This window comes from Papio anubis, chromosome 10 (genome assembly GCF_008728515.1).
Source record: "Papio anubis isolate 15944 chromosome 10, Panubis1.0, whole genome shotgun sequence".
Classification (NCBI taxonomy): domain Eukaryota; kingdom Metazoa; phylum Chordata; class Mammalia; order Primates; family Cercopithecidae; genus Papio; species Papio anubis.
The window spans coordinates 125,784,800-125,802,389 of record NC_044985.1 but is presented as its reverse complement, the minus strand read 5'-3'; the positions used below and the strand labels follow the sequence as shown (position 1 = coordinate 125,802,389).

General features: G+C 58.4%; 1 protein-coding gene across 3 annotated transcripts; it reads right to left on the bottom strand.

The window, feature by feature from the left end:
* Positions 1–5,692: 5,692 nt before the first annotated feature.
* RTP5 (receptor transporter protein 5 (putative)) lies at positions 5,693–16,456 on the bottom strand. Of its 3 annotated transcripts, none has more exons than XM_031651699.1 (3): positions 15,455–16,456; positions 9,790–12,771; positions 5,693–8,006 (listed from the first exon to the last, which is right to left on the bottom strand). In XM_031651699.1, exons 2-3 carry the CDS (start codon positions 9,945–9,947, stop codon positions 6,434–6,436), a joined length of 1,731 nt encoding a protein of 576 aa, XP_031507559.1. In that variant the 5' UTR covers positions 9,948–12,771; positions 15,455–16,456; the 3' UTR covers positions 5,693–6,433. The 3 variants fall into 3 exon arrangements, with proteins under 3 accessions (XP_031507559.1, XP_031507560.1, XP_003908259.1); XM_031651700.1 differs by lacking the exon at positions 15,455–16,456 and having other exon boundaries at positions 5,693–7,699; positions 7,853–8,006; positions 9,790–13,437; XM_003908210.5 differs by lacking the exon at positions 15,455–16,456 and having other exon boundaries at positions 9,790–10,878; positions 11,028–13,437.
* Positions 16,457–17,590: the final 1,134 nt, after the last annotated feature.

Below are 17,590 nucleotides of genomic sequence, written 5' to 3'. Positions count from 1 at the left end.
CCCAGCACCGACACAGGTCAGGGCAGTGTTAGCCACTGCTGAATGACTCCTGTTGTGGTAAAATTGTTTTGACTCTTAAAGACTACACACAGCCCATTCTGCCATTATTTAGGGTGAATTATACTGCTGGGTCACAAGGAGAAGACGTGGCTCCTCTTGATGCTGAGGGAGGCCTGGAAGTCATTGCTGGGAGCATTCCCGGGAAGAGTGCTCCCCGAGGCAGAGCCTCCCAGGAGACAGAGGTGGCCCAGCGATGACCTGGGAGGTGGTGGGCACAGGTGTGCGGGGTCCCTCGGGGCCCACCATTGGAGGCCCCTCAGCAGACCCTAACCTCCCCCATGTGTCCTAAGGCAGTTCCGCTTGCATTGGCAATGGTCATTTCACTACTTCTGACCTGGAAGCGAGGTATATGTTTGGGGGTGTCACGAGGCTCCCAAAGGGGTGCTCACAGGGCGCTTTTTCTTATTTTATAAAACTTCCAGCTAAACGAGCCACACCCCGAGGGGCAGTCCCCCTGCTCACCCCTGGAGGGACTCTCCCGGGGCTGAGGGTCTTCCCCAGGTGCCTCACCCAGGCTTCTCCAAGTGTGGGGTGGCCTTCAGTCTGCTGAGAAAAGATGTGGGTTGTCTGGCAGTCACTCTGCACTGGATTCACAGGAACCTCTGCTGCCTCCCTGGTCCCCCTTGATCGGCGCTGGGTCCAGGAACCAGCTCTGGGTTGGAACTGGACTTGAAAATGTCATTTTCTGCCCGTACCCACCAAGGCCACCTGGGGCTGTAGAGCTAGGAAATCCCTGTCGCTCTCCTCAGATGTTGGCCCCAGGGCACCCTCAGTGTCCCCGACTCCAAATCACCTTTTCTTCCCAAATGACCCCAGCAGCGTAGGCCAGCCCCAGCTGGAAAGACTGCTCCCCTCGCCCCTCCCCTCTGCTCCCCTGCCCTGTCTTCCCCTCCCCTCCCTTCCTTTCTTCTGCAGGTGGAAGTCCTGGGCCAATCCCACATCCACATCCCTCACTGCACTCCTGGATCACACCTGGACAGACACAGAACTAGTCCTGGGAGTGATCACAGGGCCAGGACCCTAGTAATGAGTTATGTAAATAGCTCTGGGTGTCTGGAATTGGTTCTCTGCTCCAACTAGATTTAAAGGCATTCACGCTCTGTTCCCAGGGTTACCAGGGTGCTAGGTGCCCACAGGAGTAGCATACAGGCACTCAGATTGTCACCTGCAGACATCTGTAATCAAGTGCCTATAGGATGCCTGGCCCTGGGCATCAAGGGAAAAAATTTAGGGGTGTAGCTGGGTGGGCGGATGCTTCTAAGTGTGCTGAAGAACTTGGGGAAAAAGTGAAAGGCCTCCAATTTAGCCTCCAAAGTCCCAGGCAAAGAGGGACACTTGCCATAACAGGTGGGGACATTCCCCAAAGGCTGTGAGGCAGGGTGGAGGCATCGCCAGGACCCCAGCCCTCTGCTGCCTTTCCTGTACAGAGGTGCAAAGTGCCAGGCACCAGAAGGAAAGGGAAGGAGACAGACACCCAAACCTCTGCCCCAGCTAGAACCTCTCACTGAGGCCCAAGTGGTGTAACCCTCCACCTACCAACCATCCTGGGACCCGGATTGCCGGGTGGTCACTCCTACTGGGGACTTCCCTGGCCTCCTCCTGCTCCCCTTGCCAAAGCTGCAGGTAAAGGAGCCCCAGCCCACCCCATCCAGCCGTTGTCCAAGGCCAAGGCCTGCCTGTCCACCTGAATATCCAGGGTCCAGGGTAACCAACCTGATCCTAACCCAACCCTGCAACAGGTAGTTACATAAATCAGCACAGACCCCAGACACTTAGAGCTGCATTCGCTTTATCCACCTCAGGGTGATGGGAGCTGCTGTTGGAGTTCTCACCGACCCTCCCAGGGAACCCCAAGCCTGTGCTCAGCCTCACACGCTCTGGGCGGACTTGGTTTCAGCGGGAACGACATCTGACCCTGGACGAGCTGACCCCCATCACTAGGAAATGTACCTCAAGTCAGGAAATTATTCAGACTTTGAGTCCCCTCAACTTTGGCTGAACTAATAGCAATTACATTAAAAGTGTGTCTGCCCTTCATCTTCTTTGACTTTGATATTAAATATCTCTACTATCAATTCAGTTGCCTAAAGTCGTTACTGCTACCTCATATTTAATTAGGCCCAACCTGGCCACTCAAACCATACAGGAGACTCAGGTGAGAGGTCAGATATAGGCTCAGGTTAAAGTTCTAGTGTGGGCTCAGGTGAGGGCTCAGGTGCAGGTTCCAGTGAGGGCTCAGGTTAAGGTTCCCGTGCGGGCTCAGGCGCAGCCTCAGGTGAGGGCTCAGGCGCGGGCTCAGGCGCAGCCTCAGGTGAGGGCTCAGGCGCGGGCTCAGGTGCGGCCTCAGGTGAGGGCTCAGGTGCGGGCTCAGGTGCGGCCTCAGGTGAGCGCTCAGGTGCGGGCTCAGGTGCTGCCCCCAGGTGACGCCTCAGGTGCTGGCCCAGGTGTGGCCTCAGGCAGGCCTCAGGCGCGGGCCTCAGGTGGAGCCCCAGGTGCTGGCCTCCAGGCAGCGGCCCCAGGTGCAGGCCTGTAAAAAAAAGGTCCCAGGAAAAGGGCCCCCAGGTGAGATTCTCCTCAGCAGGCTCAGGTGCTGCCCCAGGTGAGATGTCACCAGGTGTGGTCTGTGGCCCCCAGGTAGAGGGACTCAGGTGAATGGCCCCAGGTGAGGGTCTAGGTGCAGGTCTGTGGTCTAGGTGGAGGGGTCTAGGGTGTGGATCCAGTAGCCCTAGTTGAGGGGTCTTAGGTGCAGCCCAGGTGCAGTGGCCTGTCTCAGGTGTGGTTCAGGTGCGGCCCCAGGTGGCTCAGGTGGAGGGTCTAGGTGTGGCTCAGGGTGGCTCTTAGGTGGCCTAGGTTCAGGTGGAAGGGAAGTGGCTTCTTAGGTGAGGGTCTCCAGGTGCGGTTCAGGGTGCTGTGGCCCCAGGTGCAGGGGTTCAGGGTATGGGCTCAGGTGCATGGCCCCCAGATGAGCCTCTCAGGCACGGCTCAGGTGCTTCTCCTCAGGTGTAACCTCCCAGTGGAGGGTCTTAAAAAAGTGGCCTCAGTGGCCCTGTGTGAGAGCCTCCAGGTTCGAGGTGCCTCCAAAGTGCCCTCAGGTGAGCTGCCTCAGGTGCTGGAGCTCAGCCCCTGCAGGAGGGCTCCAGGTGAGGGCCCAGGCAGGCCCAGGTGCAGGCCCAGGGTGCAGCCCAGGTGGCCCAGGGTTCAGGCGCCCCAGGTGTGGCCCCAGGTGCAGCTCAGGTGGTCTGAAGTGAGGGTTCAGGTGCGGGTCCAGGGTGCACCAGATTATTTCAGGTGTGGCTCAGGGTGAGCGTTCAGCTTGGGCTGCCTGGCATGTGAGCCCCAGGCCTGCCCTTGGCTTTTGAGCTGGTGTCTGTGCCTCGGCTTTCCGCGACCACGGCAGTGCATTCAGCACTCACAGTACCGCATTTGCCTTCACAGCGGTGAGCCGCACACCGGTGAGTGCACCCATTGCCTTAGCTCCCATTTTTACTAGTGAATGTAGCAATTAATTAAATAAATACAATCACTAATGAAACCAATGGTAACAATGCTGATGATGGGTAGTCTGTTAGTTTTAATGAACTCATCTGATTAAGCCGAGAAGCAGTTCGACAGCATTGGGGACAAGGGAGCGGCCCCAGAGATCCGCGCCCTCCCAGGCCTTCGACAACGGGATCTGCTCGTCCCCTATAGCGGCCACACGGGGGCGCCGCAGGACAGCGAGGAGTGGGCCGGGGGCGAAGGAGGGAGAGAGGGACGGGGTGGGGAGGCCTGGCGAGGGAGGGGAGCGAGGAGACGGATGGCGTGGGGGAGGGGGGAGGGGGAGGGAAGGGGAATGGAGAAAGAAGGGGGCGGGAGAGGGACAGGAGGAGGGGAGAGGGACCGGGAGAGGGCTGGGAGGACCAAGAAAGGAGGGTCGGGAGAGGGGCAGGAAAGAAGGACCAGAAAGTGGGTGGGAAGGGGGGGAGTGAGGGGCATGGGGGGTGGGGGTCAAAGGGCGGGACAGGGGCCCTGGGCAGGTGTTGGGGGAGTTGGGGTCAAGCAGGCCAGGGAGCTGAGCAGTGGCCAGGGAGCTGGGGGGTCCCAGGTGCCTTTGGAAACCCTGAGGGGGTTCTTCCAGGATGGGCGGGTGCCTGCAGCCTTTGGGGCTCCCTGGCAGGGTACGGAAGGACCCCAAGGGCAGGAGTTTCCCGGCAGCCCCAAGGCAGACAGAAGGAATCCCCTTGGGAAAGGTGGGGATCTCTCACCTGTTGCTGAGGCTGCTCCGCCTGCCCCCAGGGCCCCCAGGGAAGGGGATCCCAGGTGACAGTCATGTCCTGTGTCCTGACAGGGTCAGATGCTGGGAGCTGACCAACGGCAGGGATGGGCCGGGAGCCATCCTGAAGGCTGAGTTGGGTAGGTTGTGGAGAAGACACCAGTCTTGCCTTCTTCCTCTTCAGTGGCCACATTTTAGTAGCCATGCGACCAAGCTAGGTCACTGCAGGGTGGCCCCTCTTGTGCTCATATGAGGACACCTGTGCACAGGCTTCTGGGGTGGGTGGCACTGAGGGCAGGGGCGTGGGTCCAGAACACAGAGCCTCCCTGTGCCCCCCCTGCCCTGGGCCCCAGAACTCACCCACCCTCTGGGCCCCAGCAAGCTCCCAGCCAGGGATGGCCTGGCAGGCGATGGGAGAAGGGAGAGGTCAGGGCCTTGTGCCCCCTGCCTGGGGCCTCAGGTGCTCTTGTGAGTCCCCCGCCCACAGCCCCTGAGACCACTGCCCCACAGCACTGGGCAGAAGGGGTGGGGAGGCGCACCTGCTGTCGGCCTGAGGCGGCCAAGCTACCCACCCAGGAGACCCCCAGAGCCCCTGCTCCACTAGAGCAAAGCAGACTCCCAAATCCCATCCCAGGATGAGGCTGGCTTGGGCCCTGTGAGTCGGTGTGTGGGGCTCCTGCCACCCTGCAGTTGGGCCCCCAAAGCCCTGAATTCTGGTTTATCCTGGGACCCCTGTCCGTGCAGTTGGGCCCCAAAACCTGGATTGGGGTTTCTCCTGGGACCCTCGTCCCTGCAGTTCGGCCCCAAGGCCTGGATTCGGGTTTCTCCTGGACCCTCGTCCGTGTCACCTGCAGGCTGGCTGCTGTCTCCAGCCTCTGTGTGGGGTGGAACCTCCTGGGGCCCATGGGGTCTCCATCGGTGCCCGGTAAGCAGAGGGTGCCAGGTTGGGATGAGAGGTTCCGCTGCTTCCTCTTGAAGCCCCCGCACCACCTGCATCCGAGCCCACCACAGCTGTGTGGGAGAACGCCCCCCCGCCACGCCTCCCCCACACACCCCAGGGGTCCAGGCCAGCCTGGCGCGCAGAGTCTCCGGAGGTGCTGGCCCCCCTCCCCAGCAGGGGCCCTGGACGAGGCTTCCCCTTTCTACCGGGCAGGGCTTCCCCAGTCGCAGACGCCAGGGTCTCCCCAGGCAGTTCCCAACCTCCCAGGACCCTCAAGGCAGACCCTGCCGGACAGTCGGACCCAGACACTGCCACAGTCAGGCCCCCACCTGGCTGGGACAGCCGGGTGTCCCAACACCCCCCGCCCCTAGGAAATGGAACCTGGGCTCTTTTAAAATGAAAATCCAGTGTGTGGCTTTGAGTAACAGGAGAGTTTTCTGTCATCTGCAATGGATCGAATTTATCAAACCCAGACAGGCTGAGAGCCCCACCGTGGCCCCCCACCCCTATGGATGAGAGGGGCCAAGATCCCTCCCGAGGCTACACTGAGGATGGGGGGAAGAGGGAGGGCGTGCCAAGCCAGTCTCAGCGGGGGCTCGAGTCTTTCCTGGAGAGAGGTAAGTGGCCTCTTCCACGAGGCCCCTGGGTCCACACAGGAGGGAGGTTAATTTGCACCTGACACGGAGTCGAGTCGGAGCTGGAGCTTCCTGTCCTATCCCAGGAGGCACACATGGCCAGGAATGTGGAATCCCCAAGAGGGAGCTCTCCCCAGGGGAAGAAGCGGTGGGCGTGAGGGGCCCCTGCAGGGTGGAGGGACAGAAGGACCGGCCCAGGTTTCTTTCGCCTGGAAACCTCCCTCGGTGGAGGGCTGCGTGGCTGGCTTTGCTTGGTTTTATTAGAGTTACACACATAGGAAGAGCCTGGAGCACACAGGAACAGCTCAGGGCAGACCCACAAAACCACTAGGAGCGAGAGACAGGAGAGGCTGGGCTGCTGGCGGGGCGGGGTCTCAGAGGCAGGGCAGGTGTCTCAAAGGTGAGGCGGGGCCTCGGAGGCGGGGGTCTCAGAGGCAGGGGGGGGGAGTCTCCCTCGGAGGCGGGGCGGGCGTCTGAAAAGCAGGGGCGGGGGTCCCAGAGGTGAGGCGGGGTCCCAGAGGCGAGGGTTGCCTGAACTTCGGGGCGTCACACTTGCTGCGGGTAGATCCCGGGGTTCAGCCGACACATGCACATCAGCCAGAAGACGCACACGGTCATGGACACCCAGATCCAGAAGTCCTCGTAGGGCTCGGCGTGCGGCCTGCGACAGGCGCGGCCAGGGCGTTCGTCTTCCTCCCAGCGGCACCCACAGCGGGCCTTGTGGAACCTGGACCTCAGCCGCCTCTTCTGGTAATAGCCTTGGGAGACGCAGCCATTGCCCTGGGGGCCGTAGGCAACGTGGCCACCGCCCTTGTGCTTTATGACATCAAAGACTGAGAAGGGGATGGTGATGGAGCCCTCACTGACGGTGACGGGGCCCTGGGCATCGGCCTCCAGAGGGGCGTCCTGACCTGCGGTGACGAGGCCACCTTCCTTCTCTTTGCCTTCAGAGATGTCAGTAAAGGAATCTTTGCCTTGGACATCAGCAGGGAAGGAGAGGGCGAGGGAGCCCTTGACCTGGGAGGCAAGGCCACCAGCGTTGGTCTCTGGCAGGGGGTCGTGACCCGCAGGGATGAGGCCCTGGCCGCCTCCTTCCTTCTCGTTGCCTTCAGCCACCTCAGCAACGGCATCCTTGACATCAGTAAAGACGAAGGGGAGGGTGATGGAGGCCTCTTTAGTGGCCACAGGGCCACCGGTGGCCTCTGAGAATATGTTGGTGAAGATGCTAGTGAGGGAGGAGGGGAAGGTGAGGGAGCCCTCCCCACTGGCCGAGAGGCCGATGCAGTAGAACATGGTTGGCGTGTGTTTCCCCGCAGGGACAAGGCCATTGTTGAGGGAGACGGGGCCCCAGCCCTGGGCCACGCCAACAGGGCTACAGAGGGAACCCCGGCCCTTGAAAAGGAAACCTTTGAGCTCGAAGGTCTGGATACTGCTGCCGAGGAGGCCAGGGCCATGGAAGAGGGGGTCTCCAATGGCCACTGGGAAGCCTTTGCCCCCAGGCATGGCCACAGAATCCCCAGACAGGTAGATGGAGCCCTGGCCAATGACCAAGGCCCCACGGCTGCCGGTCACAGGGAGAGAGGCCTCCTGTGAGAGAGAGGCAGGGATTGCAGGGCCCTCAGCGATGGGCACCTGGTCATTGCTGGCACGCACAAGGGAGAAGGGGATGGCGATGACACCACCACCCTTGCCGAGGTCATCGCCGGAGGTGGGCAGCTGTTTGCCCCTGGAGACGGCGCCGGTGCCACCCCAGGCCGTGGCGGGGAAGTTGCCTTTCGTGGTGTTGGCGCTCCAGGCAGGGTCCGGGGCCTTCTGGAGGAAGCAGACCCCCAGCTCGCAGGCCTCACAGCAGCCCTCGTAGGCCTCCCTGGGGTGCCGGGTTGGGCCAAGGCCATCCCCGTAGCAGTCCTGCAGGATGTGCAAGACCAGCCTGCTGAGGAAGGGCCGCTCGCCTGGGGGCCTCACCTGGCAGTCCCCGGGCGCAGGGCACAGCTTGCACCGCTGGCCCCAGATGCGCATCTTCACCAGCCCCCGGCGGCGGGCCCTGTCCCACCACAGGTGGAAAAGGACATGCACGTGGGCCGAGTCCCAGGTCCCCGGACAGTGACTGCACTGGAGCCTGCGAGGGGAAAGAGGTGCATGTGAGTGCAGCAGAAAGAGGCCCCACGGCCGGGCCTCGCGCTCTGTTCTGCGGCCTCCTTGCCCATCCGACCCCAGCGCCTCGCTGCCCCCTGCCTCACATCCCACACTCAAACCTCAAACCTCACCCGCCAGCCACCCAGGGCCACAGCCAAGGCGGCCCAGCACCTGCTTCTGCCTGTGCTGAGGCTCTGAAACCACCAGCCCCTCGGCCACACGGGCCCATGCACGCTAGCTTGCAACCCCCTCATCTGGAGTGCTGTTCTCAGCAAAGCAAACCTCCTCTCAGCAGTTTTGCAGCAAAACCCGCTCTGGCCTGGCCTCTGTGAGGTGTCGGCCACCTGCCGCCCGCGTGGCTCTGCTGGTGTTTTGTGAGTTGGGGTTAACACAGGAAGAGGCAGGCCAGCTGACACACTTAGAAGGGGAAAAGCATGCATCTGGGGGCTGTCCCTGGGGGCTCAGCAAGTGGGGGTCCCTGTCCTGACTGAGAGGAGGTGATCCCCCCGTCGCCTGCCAGCTGAGGGAAAGGGTGTCGCTGAGGCCTGTGGTCATGGCCCAGGCAGCCCTGCTGGGCGTCGCCAGGCGAAGGGAGATTTGGGGAGAGCACTGGGAGAGACTGGCTTGTCCACAGCAGTCACCAGACCGGTGACCATTTGCTAACCACACAAGCAGCTGTGAGCTTCCGGGAACCCTGCATGAATGAGAGGCTCTGCTTCAGTTCCACGCAGTGCAACTTTCTGGATGACAGAATGTTCTATACCCACACTGCCCCACCGGCAGCCGGCAGCCACACTGGCCACAGAGCCCGTGGACACGGTCCTGCTGGAGGAACTGAACTGCTGACTGTATCTAAATGGGACTGAGGAGCCTGCCAAAGCCACAGGCGCTGGGGCTTATGTTGGGGCACCCGTCCTCAGTTCCCTCCCGCCAGCTGGGAGCCACTCAGAGCCATCTCCGCCTGGCTGTGGGAACGGTGATGTGCTTCCAAGCACTTCTCAGACCCCAACACGGGTTATTACTTTCCCAGCTTCTGAAAAAGCTGGGATTCTGCACACACCTGGCCCCAGGGGTCTCAGGCACTGAGGAGCTGTGCCGAAGGGCAGGATGACTCCCCCTTTGCCCAGGGCATCTCCACAGAGGGACTGACCAGCCAGTAGCCTGGGGGCCTGTCAGGCCGGGCGTCTGCGAGGCTGTGGGGCTGCCCTGCGCCCCTCCCGGCTGGCTCCTGGCAGACCTGTGGATGCCTTGCCGGGTAGAGAAGCAGATGGGGCCCACCCTGCTGTGCTGACGGCACCACGACCGTGACGATGGCCCGTGAGGCTCACATGTGACCCACAGCCACCCCGGGCCCCCGATCAGGGCCAGACACCCCACCGTCTGCAGCGCAGGGCCAGATGGTGACCACAGGCACACCCCAGGGCCCACCTGTCAGCACGGACGGCTGCGAGGCCACAGCACTGCCATGGAAACAGGAGATAAGCCTGTGTCCAAGGGCAGCACTGGCCTGAGGAGCCGAGTGAGGGAAACCAAACCCTCCACGAGGCACCCACCATGTCTTCCCCGGGACCCCTGCGTCAGCAGCCGTGTGCCCAGCATGGCGAGGCAGAGGCTCAGACGGGAGAAGGAGCACCCAGTCCCCCCTCCCGTCTCGAGGACAAGAAAAGGCCCGACAGCCCCACCCAGCCTCTGGGACCACCCAAGGTCCCGTGGAAAAGCACCTTCAGCCCCCTCCCTCTCCCAGGGTCCCCAGCCTCTGGCCGCACCTCGAGAGCCCCACCAGCAGGTACTGGACGCCACCGCCGTCCAGGCGTCCTGGGACCAGGCTGTGCTCAGGTAGCAGAACCCAGACGTCCTGGGGTTTCCTCTCGGCCATGGCCAGGGTGAAGGTGCTGGCCCACATGTCTGCCCCAGCCCCGTCCATGCTGCCGCCTGGCTGCGCAGTGCGGGCTGAGGGCTGCGCCCGCCGGGGGCCCAAGGAAGCATCCCTGCATCCGGCGCCGGCCAATCAGCCACCTTGACAACAGCACGGTCTCCATGGCAACCAGATTTGTCTCCAAGAAATGGGAAGCAGAAAGGAAAAATACAATACAATGCAATCTCCCATGACCCCGCCACCCAGAGAGCATCCCTGTGGCAGCACCGTGGGGGCGGCAGCACGGTGGGGGGCCCGTGGACACGCAGGGGCCTCCCCAGACCTGTGCGTGTAGAGGCCCAGGTGTTTCCACACATCGCTCTAAGGAATCATCCCCAGCCCTCTCTTTCTACTGCGCACCAGGAACGGTGGCCCACACTCATCCCTTGCTGAACACTTCGTATTTTTCCAGCTTGTGGCTGTCATGTAACTTATTCACTCAGCTTCTCTCTGCAAACAGCACTAACGCTTTTCACACAAACAAAGCTAGAAGAACTTTATAGAACGTGTATCACTGCAGATTGTCCCGTGGGTGTATTCTCTTAAACGTTTTACTAGTGAGAAATATAAAATATTTACATAAAATGCCTAAAACATAAATGCAGAGTTTCACAAATTATTCTAAAGTCTTAGTCACCACCTCCCAGAGGAAGAAACAGAACCTCGCTCTGCCAGCCTCCAGAGCCGACTGCCTGTTCGCTCCCGATTTCAGCCCGCGGCTCCACCCTCACCCCCCACCCTCCCGGCAGAGGTGCCACCAGCCTGGCGGTGCCTGCACGGACCACGTTGAGGCTTCAACACCTATGATGCCTCCCTCACCGAGCCCTTCAGCTGTGCAGCTTCTGAGCTTCACGTAAACACTCCATGTGTGTGCCCAGCTTCTCACACCTTTTCAGGTTAGTTTGTGAGATTCAGTGGCATTGCTGTGCATGGCAGCCACCTGTCAGGGCACAACAAGAAAGGGTGAGCTGAGAAGGAGCTGGGACGTGCAGGGGCGGAGGCAGCCGGCGATCCCTACAAAAGCTCAGCACAGATCTGCCCCCCGGGAGCCTCCAGGCCGCCCGGCTCTCCTCACAGCTCCCATCTCACCATCTCTCTGCTCTGCACACTGAACAATCTCTTCTCATTTTTCTACCACTTCACACATTATCTCTTCGTCTCTGTCCACTCTGCAGCTCACGCTGGCAAGTGAGTGCAATGTTGTCATAGTTTTCAAATCTGTGACATCTTCCTGCCTTGCAGCTAGGTGTGACTGCAAGATGGAAGAGGAAGCCATTAGGAAGCGCTCTGGGAAGGGGCCTCCATGCAGGGCCAGAGTGCCAGGGAAAGCCCCGTGTTCTCATTCCAGCTTCACTTTCTTCTGTCCATCAGTGCTGGGAGGATGGCCGCCCTCCAGCCGGTCTTAGGCCCGCCTGCAGCACGGAGCTGTGAGCCCAAGGAGCAGGAAGGCGGGAGCCCGGGGCCGTGGTGACAGCTGGAGTTGTCACACCACTGGAGGGTCGCCCACCTCTGGGTTTCCTGTTCACACGAGATGTAAGCCAGCTGCCACTGTGGTCTCGAGGCACCATTCTCTGGCACTGTGGGTGATCACACAGCCAGCCGGAGCTATTCTAACTCGCACGCCGGGCTGCACCTGAGGTCCCGGGGTCTGCTGGTTGGCTCCGGGCCACTGTGCGTGTGTGAGTCCCTTGTGGTCCTGGTCCTGTGCCCCTGCAGGGGTCTAAGAGACACCTGCTGTCCACTTGCCTCCAAAGCCTCAGTCCACAGGGGCCCCTGCAGAGGACCTCCTCCCGCCACGGCGCTCTGGAGCTGGTGTTTCCTGGCTGCTTTTCTGCCATGCTGGGGCCACAGCCCTGCCACAGTCCCACCTCTCAAGCTCCTCAGCCCTGGAGGCCACACGTGGCTCAGAGTTTAGGGAAAAGCTTTGGAATGGTGGCTGACCACAGTCACCCAAAATAACTTTTGGATGGCAATTCCAGCCCTTATGAAATGCAGGGAGCTGGTTGCCCAGGCATTCTTCACTCAAGAATTGTTGAGTCTTCCTTAGACCCATCCCAGAACACCTCCAGAGGCCTGGGCGGCGGACAGCAGAGAGGGCATCCTGTCCACGCCTCTGTCTGTCTGCCCATTTGTCTGTCTCCCAAGCCCACAAGCCACGCCCTGCAAGAGCTGCTTACACAGCCCCCTCACCATCAGCCAGCAATGAGCATCCCCGCTTCTTCGCCAGGGATAGATGAGGGAGGGTGTGCACAGCACCCACGGGTCCCTGCAACATGTGGCAGGGTCCTCCTTGGGCCCCCTGCATCAGCGCCCACCTGGAGCCAGCCACGGGAGCCTCTCGACAGGCTTGTGTGGTCCCTCCAAGGACAGGCCCTAGGACCCAGGCCTGGGGCAGACGCCTTCTGACCCCGCTCCCTGCCCAGCCTCCCAAAGGGATGGCTCCAGGACAGGGTGAGAAGTGGGTGGGAGATCAGACCACCGGGAAAGGAAACTATCAGGGGAAGCCGGGTGCCCCTTCAGCACTGCTGCCTACCTGGTGCGGGGCCTTAGCGCTCCCTCTCCCCCCAGACATGCTCTCCTTCTGGGGCCCCTTCCTCACACGCTGGTACCCGTCTTCCTGAGCTCAGCTTCTGGGGAGGGCAGATGGCAGGCCGGGAGGAGCCCTCCCTGCTGGGAAGCAGAACTTGCAGCTCAGGTGAGTCCCACCACAGTCTCCTGCCAGAACGGATGCACAGCCTGGGCCTGGAGGAGCAGAGGCAGCAGCTCCCGGCGAGGGAGGAGCAAACGGCCGGTCAGCTGATGGGATGGTGGTCCTTGCTCAGCAGGATGCCGTCTGTGTGTGTGATGAGGAGAGGGAGAAAGAGACGGACAGGAAAAGGAGCCGGGCAGAGAACGGTGGCCGTTCGCAGGTGCTGGGGCCCACCCGCCCCCCACAGACCTCGGCTGGGGCTCACCCTCCCAACACAGACCTCAGCTCGTGGCTGCAGCGGCAGGGACAGGGCCGCCTCCCAGACCCCAGGCCCTGCAGCCCCGCGGGCCCCACGGGCAAGGGGCTGTTTCTGGCCCAAGGTTCCGTGTGGCTTTGCCCCTGCGCTGCCCAGGCGGGCGGGGATCCCGGGACCAGCAGCTGGGGACGCAGCCTCTGTCCAGCCATTCTGTTGCTGAAGGCTCTTCCACCGTCCAAGAGGCCCCTTGCTCTCCCCTCCAACCCCAGGTCCTGCAGGGCTGGGGAGGCCATTCCCAAGGAGCAATGCAAGGGACCTCCTGCACTCACCCTCCGGGCATCCCACCCTGGGGGGCCTCTCACTCACCGCTGCGTGTCTCCCCAGCTCAGCCCAGCAGGGGGACCAGCAGGGGCCTGAGTGACACCCACTGCCCTGGAGTGAGAAGTCAGGGGCGCCACACACACACAAGACACCACACACCACACAACACACCACACAACACACCACACACCATACACAAACACTACACACACCACACAACACACCACACACCATACACACACACCACACACACCACACAACACACCACACCATACACACACACCACACAACACACAACACACCCACACACACACACTACACACACCACACAACACACCACACACCATACACAAACACTACACACACCAGACAGCCAAACACCACACAACCAAACACCACACATGCCACACATGTCACACACACCACACACACTACACACTACACATACCACACACACATTACACGCACCACACACTACACACACAACACACCACACAACCAAACACCACACATGCCACACACACCACACATACCACACACTACACACCACACACACCACACACACCATACCCCACACTACACACACCACACACACACTACACACACCACACAACACACCACACACCACACAAACACTCACACACACCACACAACACACCACACACCAACACACACACCCACACACACCACACAACACACCACACACCATACACACACACACTACACACACCACACACAACACACCACACACCATACACACACACTACACACACCACACAGCCAAACACCACACAACCAAACACCACACATGCCACACACACCACACATACCACACACTACACACCACACACAAACACACACCACACACACACACTACACACACCACACACCAATCACACACACATCAATAATGTCCATACAACACACACTACACAATAATTACAGCATACAATAATAATACCACATACACCATACCACACACACCGCATTACACCCACACCAATCAATTCCACCACACACACAACATACACACTATACACACCACAATAATTACACATCAATTCACACAATTATAGAACCAATAATACCACACTACAATAAATTCACACATACCACACCACACTATACACACCACACATAACACATACCACATCCACACACCACACACACTACACATACCACACAACCAAACACCACACACATCACACACCACACCACACACCACACACCTAATATCACCACACACACGCTAATTCACACGACCAATAATACCACTAATAATTCAATAACCAAACACCACACACACCACACACTACACCACATATCACCACACACTACACGTCAATTCACGCATCACATAAAACACCACACAATAACTAATAACAATAATAAACACAACCAAACACACACACGCCACTGTCACACCGCACAACAGCACCACCACCAAAACACGCATGCACCGCCACTACCACACCAACACACCATGCCATTATCAATAATTCATTAATAATAAACACAAGTTATAATCTCCACCATTAATAATACATATACAATGCAATACTCACATGACGCCACACAAACACATCATATTACTACACACACCAATAATAATACCAATACTAATAATTACATACAAACATTGATTCGTTACTACCAATTCAGTAATAATAACACACACTTACACATAAACGCATTACTCAGACAATTCACAATATGTCATACACATTACACAATATTACAATATTAAAGCCTGCACACACCACACATACCACACACTAATAAACACATCACACAAACCACACACACAACACACACTACACAATAATAATTCACACTTCCACATTATGCCTACATATAGCTCACACAACACACACCATTAACACCACATACACTGCTAATAATAACTAATAATAATAAAAATGCACACACAACACAACAATACACACACTACAATAATAATAACACTTAATCACACAAACCATTGCTAGTACACACAGCACTCATGCTACAATAACATGGCACCAGCAACCAGCTGACCACACTACACACATACCATGCACACTACACGCACCAATAATAACTACAATACACTACACATAAATAACACAACACACAACACACAATATATGAACAAGATGGATACAATATCCAATCACAGCCATACCACATACAGTAACATAAAATATACACCCACACACACATGCACACACTGGGAGATTTAAAACATAAATTGACATTTAAACTACTCACCATATTCCAGAAAGTTGAGAAAACAGCGGAGGGGGTAGAAATCACCTACCACCACCCCTTAACAAACCGCCCAACTATTTTTATTTTTGTGTATAAAAAATTGTGGAAATATCTCATTCAATTTTTTAAAAGTTTATTCTTAAATTGGGCAGATAAATTGGTTGTTATTTTTCAACTTCTGGGAAATGTTTCGAAAACAGGATAGAACAGAGAGTTTTTATTTGCAAACACTATTAACCATTTCCTGTTCCAACCTCAGAAATGGCTGTGAATCAGGCGCTGCCTCCCCACCGCGGTGCCCTTGGCCCGGGCGGCTACAGCGTCGTTTCCACCCGGCCAGCCTGGCGCCCGCCGCCTCCCACTGCAGAAGCAGTTTCGGGATGGTCCTGCTGCTTCCTGTGCTTCCCCGGACCGTCCCTGCGTGGATGGAAACTTCCCGCTGCCCCAGGCGAGCGGGGAATCCCCTCCCCCTGCCACTTTCCATCGGTGCCGGCTCATGTTCCAGCCCCCGGGGCCTATCTCATCACCGCCGTGTGCAGGGCGCCATGCGTCATGACATGCAGGCCCCTTGGAAACTCTAGGTTTCTCTTCTCAGACCAGGAGCAGGGGAGGGCCCCCAGCGAGGGGAACCTTCTCCAGGCCCCTGTCTGGGAAGGCAGTCCTAGAGCCCCTGGCCTCCTGGGCGCCTCGTCCACAGAGGGCTTCCGGGGCCTTTATTCACAGTCCCCAAGAAATGGAGTCCACCCAGACTCAAACTGGAGAATGGCTGACTAAATTGTGGTGTGCTACGTCCACACCACAGCCCGGATGGCTCAGCACAGAGAGGAACCGGCTGCTGAAACACACACGCTGGAGGCATCTCCAGGGAATCCCGGAAGGACGCCTACTGCACCTTCCTACGGCTGTCGCTGGAATGAAACAGTGATGGGGGTGGAGGACAGGCTCGCGGCCAGCAGCAGGGAGGTGGGTGTACTGCCAAGGGCACCCGAGGACCCCATGGTGATGGGGACGTTCTGTGGCTTCGCTGTCCAGGGACGCAGGAGCCTTCACCTGTGCGGACATTGTGCAGCCCTTGATAGGCACACGTCAGCCAGGAATGGGGACTCAGGATGGGATGGAGGCATCACATCAAAGTCATTAACCTGGTTGTGACATTGTCCTGTGGTTTTCCAAACTGTATCATTCAGAGAGACTGAGCAGAGTGTATGAGGAAGCATCTGTGTAATTTCTTACAACTGCAAGTAAATCTACAATTGTCTCAATTGTAAATGATACAATACTCAACCAAAACATACAACCATCAGCCAGCTGTGGTGGCTCACGCCTGTAATCCCAACTCTTTGGGAGGCCAAGGTGGGAGAATTGCTGGAGGCCCGGAATTCAAGACCAGCCTGGGTAACATAGAGAGACCTCCCCTGCCCCACCCCAATCTCTACAAAAAAAAAAATGTTAGATATGAGCTGGCCACAGGATGCCAGCTACTCAGGTGGCTGAGGTTGGAGGATCACTTCAGCCCGGGAGGTCGAGGCTGCAGTGAGCCGAGATCACACCACTGCACTCCAGCCTGGGCGACAAAGCAAAACCCTGTCTCTAAAAGAAAATAAACAAACAGACAAAAACCACATACAACTTTGCTTGTTGTAAATTATCTTTTAACTGAAAGCCTGGATTGAATCTGGCCGCTTCTGTCCCAGGGCCAGTGATTGGGAGGGGGCATGACCCTCTGCGAGGAAGGAGCAGGCCGGGGGGACGGCCTGGGTGTCCAGGTTCCCTGGGAAGGAAGGGTGAGAAAAGGAGATGGGGGAGGGGTGGGCAGGGCCGGCCAGCCAAGGGCCCCTCAGCCCCATCTACGCTGCTCCCCGGACTCCACCTGCCTTTCCTCCTTGTGAGAGAAGTCAGTGGAAGCCTACTGGGTGGAAGGCACGGGCTTAGGATGTGTGTGGGAGGAAAGTGTGTGTGCTGGGGAGCATGTATGTTTGGGGGTTGTGTGTATATTGCAGATTGTGTATGTGTGTTGGGGATTGTGGTATGTGTGTGTTGTAGATTGTATGTTGGGAATTGTGTATTTGTTGGGGATTGTGTGCATGTTGGGGTTGTGTGTGTTAGGGATTATGTGTGCTGGAAATTATGTGTGTT

Excerpts from the sequence above, each read along its gene's own strand:
- RTP5 (XM_031651699.1), bottom strand. The coding sequence starts at position 9,947 with ATGGACGGGGCTGGGGCAGACATGTGGGCCAGCACCTTCACCCTGGCC. Across the intron at positions 8,007-9,789 it reads CTGCTGGTGGGGCTCTCGAG|GCTCCAGTGCAGTCACTGTC; the intron begins GTGCGGCCAGAG and ends TTCCCCTCGCAG.